Here is a 10,949-nt window from a genome sequence, read left to right as displayed (position 1 = left end):
AAAGGGCAATGACATTCATTATCCACTAGACTGCACAAGTGAGGGACAACGAGACAGGTCATTAATCACAAGACGAAACTCGGGGTCTTTGGATACATGAACCAACGGTGAGTGAAAAATAATAAAAGGGTTGGATGAACACACATGATGTCTACGACTACTACGAAACAATGAACAAGAAACATCAACAACAAAGTCAACCAAGACGACAACTGTTTATCCAAAGCCGCTCGGCATGCTGGGTATTCAAGCGTCAACTTCCTCGACACGCCAATATATTTCATTGTCGTTTTCTCAAACGATATGCGACATCATACACCAGGCCTATTGAACAAGTGGGCCCCCTTTGAAATTTAATTTATATGGCCCCCAGACTTTACTATTTTAATCTGATGTCATGCGTTGTAACGTGTGTGAGTGGTTGCAGTGATCAATTAAATCATGGCGATACAAAAACCCATAGGATGGCAAGTTTGTCCAAGTGGAATTGCCCTAAATAGCTGCTTGCACGAAGGATCAACTGGCTCGAGATGACATTGCTCCTCGCGACACACTTTGAGAAACAAGACAGGATTCAAAATGTCTCTCCGAAGGCCGAAAAAACGCAAAGTGGATGTAGAAATCCGGCAATTCCAGACAGAATGGACTGAGAAGTATTTATTTTTTCGGCCGAACGTGACGAGTACTAAACCGGTACCCTGGTGATAAGGATATAAGAGACCTCTTGCCGAGTTGGAAATAGTCAACAACTGCACGCTTGCTGTCACTGATGAAGTGAATTCACAGCCAAACTTGCTTGTCTATGAAAAAAAAAGCTATGAAAAAAAAAAAGTCTCTCTCTCAGACACAGCGACTAACTCTTCGCAGAGTGGAACGACTACGTTGCAGGAAAGCTTCTGGAAAGCTGGAAAAGCAGAATGTCCCGTACTTCTGTTGCAAAGCAAGTGATTGGAAAGACATGGCCCAGCTGAAGTGGAATGCAACAATGAATTTGTTTTTCTCTCATTTTGAATTTAAGATCTTAAAAGAGACTCACCGAAGTCTGTGCGATGGTTCAGACTCGGACGTCTGATAGGAATGGTGGTTCTTGTCGCGTTAAAAATTCATGTCGTCTTGGCTTGGTTGTGCAAAGGGGTCAAATACATTTAAAAGGGTTGTAAATCTCGTTCTTTAACCGAGCTATAATCGTATGAAACGTAACAAACGTGAAGCTAAAGAAAATGCGGAGCGGCTCGTAACTCTGGGAAACAACTCGCCACAGTGGCTGGTGAGCTGATGTCAAGCCCTGCTTGTAAATAAGCAAATTTACAAACTTCGTAGACAACTGAGTATCAACAAGTATTTTAACAACCTTGTTCTAAGTTACGAGATTTGTATTAAATCAAGTCATACAACCTCGAGAAGCAGTAAAAGTCATTAAACAGAGAAACATTTGACACAACGAAGTCGACACACCTACGGGCAATTTGGAGTTATCAATGAACCTACCATGCATGTTTTTGGGATGTGGGAGGAAACCGCAGTGCCCGGACAGAACATGCAAACTCCACACAGGCGGGGACGGGGATTGAACCCCGGTCCTCAGAACTGTGATGCAGACGCTCTAACCAGTCATGCACCGTGCCGCCTAGATCACAACGTCATCTGCGAAAATCATGGTCCACAGGGATTCCAGTCTGACCTCATCTGTCAGCCTATCCATGACCACTGCAAGCAGGAAGAGGTTCGAGGCTGATCCCTGATGCACTCCCACCTCCACCTTCAACTCCTCTGTCACACCTCACCACTGTCCTGCTGCCCTCAAACATGTCCTGTATTATTCTGACATACTTCATCAAGTGTGGTGGACCAGGAAGTGGCAATGATTAGTAAGGGGGAAGTTAGAAAGGCATGAAAGAGGATGAAAACTGGAAAGGCGGTTGGTCCTGATGACATTCCTGTGGAGGGATGGAAGCATCGAGAAGAGGTGGCTGTGGAGTCTTTGATCAGCTTGTTCAATAGAATTCTAGTGCATGAGAAGATGCCTGAGGAATGGAGGAAAAGTGTACTGGTGCCCCTTTTTAAGAACAAAGGTGATGTGCAGAGCTCTGGGAACTATAGAGGAATAAAGTTGAGGAGCCACACAATGAAGTTATGGGAAAGAGTCGTGGAGGCTAGACTCAGGACAGAAGTGAGTATTTGTGAGCAACAGTATGGTTTCATGCCTAGAAAGAGTACCACAGATGCATTATTTGCCTTGAGGATGTTGATGGGAAAGTACAGAAGGTCAGAAGGAGCAACATTGTGTCTTTGTAGATCGAGAGAAAGTCTTTGACAGAGTACCCAGAGAGGAACTGTGGTACTGCATGCGGAAGTCTGGAGGTGGCAGAAGTATGTTAGAAAAGTACAGGACATGTATGAGAGCAGCAGGACAGTGGTGAGGTGTGACAGAGGAGGTGGAGGTGGGGATGGGAGTGCATCAAGGATCAGCCTCGAACCCCTTCCTGCTTGCAGTGGTGATGAATAGGCTAACGGATGAGGTTAGACTGATGCTTTCACTGCAGATCACGACGTCATCTGCGAACATCATGGTCCACGGGGATTCCAGTCTGACCTCATCTGTCAGCCTATCCATTCCCACTGCGAGCAGGAAGGGGCTCGAGGCTGATCCCTGATGCACCCCCACCTCCACCTCCTCTGTCACACCTCACCACTGTTCTGTTGCCCTCATACATGTCCTGTATTATTCTGACATACTTCTCTGCCACTCCAGACCTCCGCATGCAGTACCACAGTTCCTCTCTGGGTACTCTGTCGGAGGCTTTCTCAAGATCTACAAAGACAATGTCGCTCCTTCTGACATTGACTTTTCCATCAACATCCTCAAGGCAAATTATGTGCTACTGTTTTTCGGCATGAAACCATACTGTTGCTCGCATTCCTCAGGCATCTTCTGACCCGCTAGAATTCTGTTGAACAAGCTAGTCAAAAACTCCACAGCCACCTCTCCTACATGCTTCCATACCTTCACAGCAATGTCATCAGGACCAACAGCCTTTCCATTTTTCATCCTCTTTCATGCCTTTCTAACTTCCCCCTTACTAATCATTGCCACTTCCTTGTCCACCACACTTGCCTCTTCTACTCTCCCTTCTCTCTCATTTTCCTCATTCATCAACTCCTCAAAGTATTCTTTCCATCTGTGTAGCACACTGCTGGCACCAGTCAACACATTTCCATCTCTGTCCTTAATCACCCTAACCTGCTGCACATCCTTCCCATCTCTCCCTCAGTCTGGCCAACCTATATAGATCTTTTTCTCCTCCTTTCGTGTCCAACCTGGCATAAATGTCATCATATGTCTCGTTTGGCCTTTGCCACCTCGACCTTTGCCCTCCATCGCATCTCAATGTATTCCGTTCTCCTCCTCTCAGTGTTCCACTTCTTCTCAGCTAACCTCTTTCCTTGAGGATTTCCTTTATTTTGAGCTTCCACCACCAAATCTCTTCTCCCATTTCCAACGAGAAGATGCCCTATTTCTGTGTACTTTTACTCAAGCCTAGCTTTCAGGTTCTGAACACGACTGTAAATGAAATGTAATGACTTTAAAATATGTATCAATACAAGAACAAGGCTTCTCCATGATATAAATTCTGAAAACAAACATAGATTGAAACAAATGTACTGATTTGACTCACCAGAGTCGACATCCGAGAGCAGTTCCCCGACGTCTGCTCGCCGCCGCGCGGCACGTCGGCGTCCGCTCCGTCCACGCTCACTAAACTTTGACTCACGGCTTGCGTGTTCGTCACGTGACTCTTGGCGGCGGCGCACGCCTCGTAACTGTAGACGTGCGGGAGCGTCCCCGCCGTCCCCAACGTGTCGCAGTAGCGCGGCGGATAGTACGGAATGACGGGGAGGTCGGAGCGGTACGGGACGCGAGACCGTCTCCACCTGTACACCTTGAGCGATACGATAAGCAGCGAGCAGGCGACGAAGAGGAAGGAGACCGCAACCAGAGCCGAGACTAAGTAAAAAGTCAGCCGGTCGTCGTCGTCCTCGCTAAAGTCGTCGGCGAACTCCGACCTCGGCACTTCGGGGAAGCCGTCCGCCAGCGCCACGTTCACCGCCACCGTGGCCGAACGAGAGGGCCGCCCGTTGTCCTCCACGACGACGGTCAGTCTTTGTTTGACGGCGTCTTTATCGGTCACTCGGCGGACAGTTCGCATTTCTCCATTGTGGAGGCCCACTTCAAACAGCGCCCCCCTGTCTGTGGCAAATTTGTGCTGCACTTTATAGGAGAGCCAGGCGTTCTGTCCGGAGTCCACGTCCACGGCCACCACTTTAGTCACCAGATAGCCCGCGTCTGCCGAACGAGGCACCGTTTCGGCGTGCGGCGGGACCGGGTACAGGACCTGAGGGGCGTTGTCGTTCTGGTCCCGGATCAGGATGCCCACGCTCACGTTGCCGCAGAGAGGAGGGGAGCCTCCGTCCTGCGCTCGCACCGCAAAGTCCAGCCGCTTCATCCGCTCGTAGTCGAAGGAGCGCACGGCGCTGACGACGCCGCTTTGGGCGTTCACGGACACGAACGAGGAGGCCGGCACTCCGTTCACGGAGGAGTCCTCCAGGATGTAGGAAACGCGAGCGTTCCGGCCCCAGTCCGCGTCTCTGGCTCTCAGCGTGACGACGGAGAGACCCGGCGTGTTGTTTTCCACAACGGAGGCCTCGTACGAGCTCCTCTCGAAGACGGGCGCGTTGTCGTTGACGTCCGAGATGCGCAAGGTGAGAGTGACGCTGCTGGAGAGGGAGGCCACGCCCTCGTCACAGCACGTCACGCTGATGTTGTACTCGGCCGACCGCTCTCGGTCCAAGTCCCCGTCTGTCACTAAACTGTAGTAATACTTTTTGGTGGTTTTCAGAACAAATGGAACATTTTCGTTAATAAAGCAATTCACCTTTCCATTTTCTTCAGAATCTAAATCTTCTGTATTGATCATTGTAACAGCAGTATTGATTTCAGCATCCTCCGATATCACATTTGATTTGGACATAATGTTAATCACAGGCTTGTTGTCATTTACATCTTGTACATCAATAATCAACTTGCAAGAATCTGTGAGTCCTCCCTCATCACTTGCAAGTAAATTAATTTGGAAATATTTTGACTTTTCGAAATCTATATTTCCAATTAATGAAACCTGGCCATTGTCTTGATTGATCTGAAATATATTTCTGACGTTGTCCATGGTGTTTGTTATTGAATATGATATTTTAGAGTTCAAACCTCCATCTGCATCCGAGGCCGACACAGTTGCCACGATCGTCCCGACAGGTGAATTCTCAGTCACGGTTGCTTTGTACGTGTGCTGTGTAAAAACGGGCGCATTATCATTAGCGTCTAACACTGTAATAAGAATCAACATCGTTCCCGACATCCGCGGCTCTCCTCCGTCTTCCGCCGTCAACACGAGCGACATCTGCTCCTCCTTCTCTCTGTCCAAAGGCTTCTGTAAAACCATCTCCACGTTTTGATTTCCATCCGCGTTATTTTGCAATTTAAGAGCAAAATGATCCGATGGATTTAATTCATAATTTTGAAGGTCGTTCATTCCAACATCCGGATCTACTGCCCTTTCTAAAACAAATTTGGCTCCGATGGTCGCAGACTCGCTGATTTTAAATTTCATCTCATTTTTTTCAAAACTCGGCGCGTTGTCATTCATGTCTGTAATCTGCACAGTGACGCTGTAAAACTCCATAGGACTCTCCAGAATAATTTCCAAATGCAGCGCACAAAGCGCGGTGTGTGCGCAAAGAGCCTCTCTGTCGATCCGCTCTTTGACGAGGAGGAGTCCTTTCTCTCGGCTCAGCTCGATGTATCCTTCATTGTTCCTGGAATAAATCTTGGCTTTGCCCGAAATCAAACGTGGCCTTTCCAGACCTAAATCTTGCGCTACGTCGCCCACGACCGACCCTCTGCTCATTTCCTCCGGAATAGAATAGCTGGCCTGGCCGTACGCTGCGCCGATGGCGAAGAGAGACACAAACATCACCGCTTGCGCCTTCATTGTTCTGTCCAATTCTCCCCGGCGGAGCTCCACTCTGCTGATATTCCACGCAAAAAAAGACCCTCCTCGCAGTCGAATGCCGGATGCAACGCACTCTCAATTGAAGGAAAACAGCTTCAAGGTCCAAATATATGGCCTATATTCTTCATTTGACAAGCACGTCGAACGATGCGTTCTCCTCCCGCGGCGTCGTCTCCGTGTTGTGTCGACGTTCCACGGGAGGCGCAGCTCCAATCCTGCAGCCACTCGTCAACTTTCTGGTCTACAGCGGCCCTAAGAGGCCGTTTTGCAACACTGCAGGCTTGGGACAGGGCTTGACTTTCCCACCGCCACATTTCAGACGAGATGAAAATCTAAATTGACAATACGCAGCAACCTGCTGCCTCGACTTACGAGTGCACACAAACATGACCGGCATATATCACAGTCACTCTTCGACTTTATCAATGCAACATATGTATTTAGCGCAGATATGCTTCAAAGTAGTCCCCACGTAACGTTAACGTTTTCATTTGTTTCTTTTCCCCACTGCAACCACGCGGTGCAGCTCTAAACATATACTATTGACACGTTCGAACAAAACTGCTAAACTTTTGAGCATCATTTTCCATGAAGCGAGCATAACTCCTTTTTATTTGGATTGCTTTCTGACATGACAGACCAACACAGATACGCAACGGATTGGACACCTTCCTTTGAAACTGTTTCCAAGGAAACCTTTTGAAATTTCTATTTATTATCACTGTGTGAGAGACTGATGGGCAGTCATTTCAAAACATTGGGGAATTTAAAGAGTGTGGATTCAAGTTTGCAATGTCGAAGGGAAAAGCTGTACGATCAGTAAATGTGCATGCTGGCCACAACAATGAGTCTTCTCCAAACACTTACATTGTAGAATTATATCAAGTTAAGGGAACATTGAAACTTGAATTCATTTTTTCTGCAATAATTGTCCATTAATCCTGTTTATTTTGAGTTAAAGTGGGAAATGTTGCAGTTTATTTTGCATGATGATTGTCAGAAGTCTTGATTTTCTTCAAAACAACGCTTGTGTCCGCCAAACAAAAGAGCAACTTCCAAATGTATCAAGACTGGCACACTCATCGACATCCTGCTCAGTTGTTGTTTTTTTCCCCGTCGGCAAACAACATTCGGGGGATTTTCTCAATATTTTCAACAGTCCTGCACATTCCTAGCTTCGTCTTATAGTGGCAGAGGCCCTCGAGGATTCATATTTTCATCATCTTTGAAGCAGACTGTGTTTACAAAGCTTCAAGCTTTTTTTTTTTTTTTTTTTTTTTAAAAAAAGGAAGTAATACACATGTCCAACTTGAATCAAATTCGAGATTTCAATGTCAATTCCATTCAAGCCAGCTCACCACAGACATCAGGTCCACGCAAGCCTGGACTCAATCGCAGGTCACATTTTGACAAACCATTCACACTCACGCGCACACTTAGAAGCGCAGGTGCAACCTTCAGTGAAGTCTGTTAAGAAGCATGTTTTGGGGATGTGGGAGGAAACCATGCGAGCACGAGGAGAACAAGAAAAGCCCGCAAAGACGTCCGAACTCACTGCGAGGCAGATGTGCTCAACCATAAACCCATCATGTTGTTGAAAAATAAGAAGCTTGAGTTAAACAAGGTCAAATGTACAGCGTATCACTGTCAGCGCTCGAGACATACTTGCCGAGGGTTCATATATTGAACTCATTTATTCATTGATTGATTTGACAGCACTCCAGAGAAGCTGTCTGCCATCCATCCATCTCCTATAGCCCTTATCCTGTTCCGGTTTGCAGGCATATTGGACTCATTCACGACAAATCTCCGAGACTTCAGATCAACTGCACATTGTCATCAGTTCACCGGTCATCGAACCCTCGAGGTTTTCACAGAGAAGATGGGTACACGCGGCTTTAAGCCTTCAGATCTGACGGTCATCATGTGGATGGAGAAACAACTTCTTGAGGACATTATATGAACACAGATGTTGCCAAAGAAAGGCAGCCCTGTATTTTATTGATGCAACTATTTCTACAATGTAAATCAAGCACACTCAATTACATAAAGACAGCTTGGAAATAAAGTTGACAGAGAAGAAGTCCAATCGAAATACTTCATTGGAATGGAAGATGCTGATAAAATTTGTGTTCAAGTATTCAAGGACCAACAAAGGAATAATGCTAAGCTCTCCATGGCGCTGAATCTCCACGTCATTCCAACGACAGGCGTATGATTTTTAGCGAGCAACTGAACTCAAGCAAAACGTAAACAATGCATCACAACTTTGAACATTCATGCTTGATGGAGGTAATAAGGGGATTGGAGAAACCACACTGCTAATACCAAAGAGGTAATTTTCCGAAACAATTCAAACATTCCACAATAAAATGTTGGAGACTAACCTCTAGAGGAGAGTCAAGTTCCTCCAGGATGTTGTTTTCCCTGCGCAACTTGCGCACGGTCCCTGTAGAACTTGGGTCCACGAGCAGCACGTTGCGACCGGCAGCTCTGTCCAGTTTACAGTCGCTTTTTACGGAGCCGGCGGAGGCGCACGCCTCGTAACTGTAGACGTGCGGGAGCGTCCCCGCCGTCCCCAACGTGTCGCAGTAGCGCGGCGGATAGTACGGAATGACGGGGAGGTCGGAGCGGTACGGGACGCGAGACCGTCTCCACCTGTACACCTTGAGCGATACGATAAGCAGCGAGCAGGCGACGAAGAGGAAGGACACCGCAGCCAAAGCCGAGACTATTTTGTGCTTTTTCATGTCCTAAAATGCCCAGTAAGGTACCAATTTATTGGAAATAAATATTTTTTTTTACACTTGAAAATGTTTGAAAAGTTTTCAATTTCATCGAAATAAATTGAATTTCTTCCAAACTTTCAACACTGCTTTATGTCGACATTGCTGACATATTTGTCATCGGCCACGCGCTTTCGTGAGTCACGACGAATTAGTGTGCTTCCTAGTTCCAAATGTTGGGACAACACCACTGCTAGTTGGGCCTCCACCACTGCGAGCTGGGCCTCCACCATTGCCGGCTTGGCCTCCACCACTGCTAGCTGGGCCTCTACCACTGCCACCTGGGCCAACACCACTGCTAGTTGGGCCTCCATCACTGCTAGCTGGGCCTCCACCACTGCTGGCCGGGCCTCCACCACTGCTAGCTTGGCCTCCACCACTGCTAGCTGGGCCTCCACCACTGATAGCTGGGCCTCCACCTCTGCTAGCTGGGCTTCCGCCTCTGCTGGTTGGGCATCTGCCTCTGCTAGCTGGGCCTCTACCACTGCCACCTGGGCTAACACCACTGCCAGTTGGGCCTCCATGACTGCTAGCTTGGCTTCCACCACTGCCGGCCGGGCCTCCGCCACTGCCGGCCGGGCCTCCGCCACTGCCGGCTGGGCCCCCGCCACTGCCGGCTGATGCGGAAGCTGGCAGCGTAAAGCTATATGCAAACATTGCCAATAAAAGAAACAGGGGGCTTCCAAACCCCGCAATACTAAAGCACCGGAAATGCAGGGTGTTCCAAACCGTTAATAACTCTAAATTAATATGGGACTCAACACGTAAACCAAAAGGCATTATTTGTGCACACTTAAATATACGAAGCATTTTAACAAAAGGTGATCAGGTCAATCACCTTCTCACTGACTCTAATATTGACTTCCTCTGCCTATCTGAGACATGGCTCCATGAATCTTCGCCCTCAGCAATACTATCTGTACCTGGTTATAAAATGTTTAGAAACGACAGACAGGGTTCTAAGGGAGGAGGTGTTATGATTTATGCCAAGGACACTTTTAATTGTAATGAAATACATGTTACATATGAGAATGGATTAGAATTTCTTGGACTAACTGTTTCTTTGTCACAGCAAATGTCTTTTATTCTTGTAGTTATTTATAGGCCTCCGTCATCAAATGCCGCTTTTTATGAAAAGCTGGAAATTTTACTGAAACAACTCAATCTTGCAAAAGAGGTGATAATAATGGGTGACCTAAATGTTAATTGGGAAGTTAACAAAGTTAGGAAACAATTGAAAAGGGTAATGGATGATATGGATATGACTCAGGTAATTAATGGCCCTACGAGAATTACAAACTCCACCCGAACTCAGATTGATCTAGCTTTTACTAATAGGCCAGAAAGGATCTTGAAGCCATACACTATGCTCACAGGATTGTCTGATCACAATCTTATAATGGTCACAAGAAAATTAAATAAAAAGCGCTTCAAACCCTTGGCCACCACTGAATCCAATAGGATACCAAAACATGAACAACAACATTTCCAAGATTCTATCCAACAAGTAAACTGGGATGTATTACTTGCTGGTAAAAATTTAGATGAGGATTGTTCTAAATTTGCCAACAAAATACAAAAAATTATTATACAATTTACACGGATAATTCAACTAAAAGCTAGAAAGAATGGCCTTCCTTGGTGAAACACATTTATTCTGAAACTGATGAAAGAACGCGATCATTCCTTGAAATTGTCGGTCAAATCAGGATACAATAGACAGCACTTTATTTCACTGAGAAATAGGGTAGTGAAAGAAATAAGAAAATCTAAAGCTGACTTTTTCATGACTGCTTTGAATAGTGCGAAGGGAAATTCAAAAATAACCTGGAATTATATTAAAAAACTATTGGGTAATACACAAAATAACAAAACAAAACTAATGCAAATTAAATTAAATGGAAACATCCTGACGGAACCTCAAGTGACGGCTGATGCTTTTAACGACGTCATTGAATCTGTCAGAAATCTCTTCTAAGTTTGCAGTAAAACAAAGGAAGGAATACCCTGCATTGTCTGCAACGCAGTTCTTTACTATTACAAATATTACTGAGACCAAAGTTATCGATTGAATTCATTAACTCAAACCATCGAA

General features: G+C 46.2%; 2 protein-coding genes across 10 annotated transcripts in view; both read right to left on the bottom strand.

Moving 5' to 3' along the window:
• Window positions 1-10,949, bottom strand: part of LOC133407442 (protocadherin gamma-C5-like) — a 276,972-nt gene that overhangs the window by 136,335 nt on the left and 129,688 nt on the right. The window lies entirely within an intron of this gene.
• LOC133407587 (protocadherin beta-16-like) lies at window positions 3,098-7,314 on the bottom strand. Its single transcript, XM_061685636.1, has one exon. The coding sequence runs from the start codon at window positions 6,045-6,047 to the stop codon at window positions 3,597-3,599; it is 2,451 nt and encodes an 816-aa protein (XP_061541620.1). The 5' UTR covers window positions 6,048-7,314; the 3' UTR covers window positions 3,098-3,596.

This window comes from Phycodurus eques, chromosome 9 (assembly GCF_024500275.1).
Source record: "Phycodurus eques isolate BA_2022a chromosome 9, UOR_Pequ_1.1, whole genome shotgun sequence".
Lineage (NCBI taxonomy): Eukaryota > Metazoa > Chordata > Actinopteri > Syngnathiformes > Syngnathidae > Phycodurus > Phycodurus eques.
Note: the sequence above shows the minus strand (reverse complement) of the source record. Positions and strands in the feature narration are given on the sequence as shown.

Bases quoted from the DNA above. Each gene is read 5' to 3' on its own strand.
- LOC133407587 (XM_061685636.1), bottom strand. From the start codon at position 6,047: ATGAAGGCGCAAGCGGTGATGTTTGTGTCTCTCTTCGCCATCGGCGCA.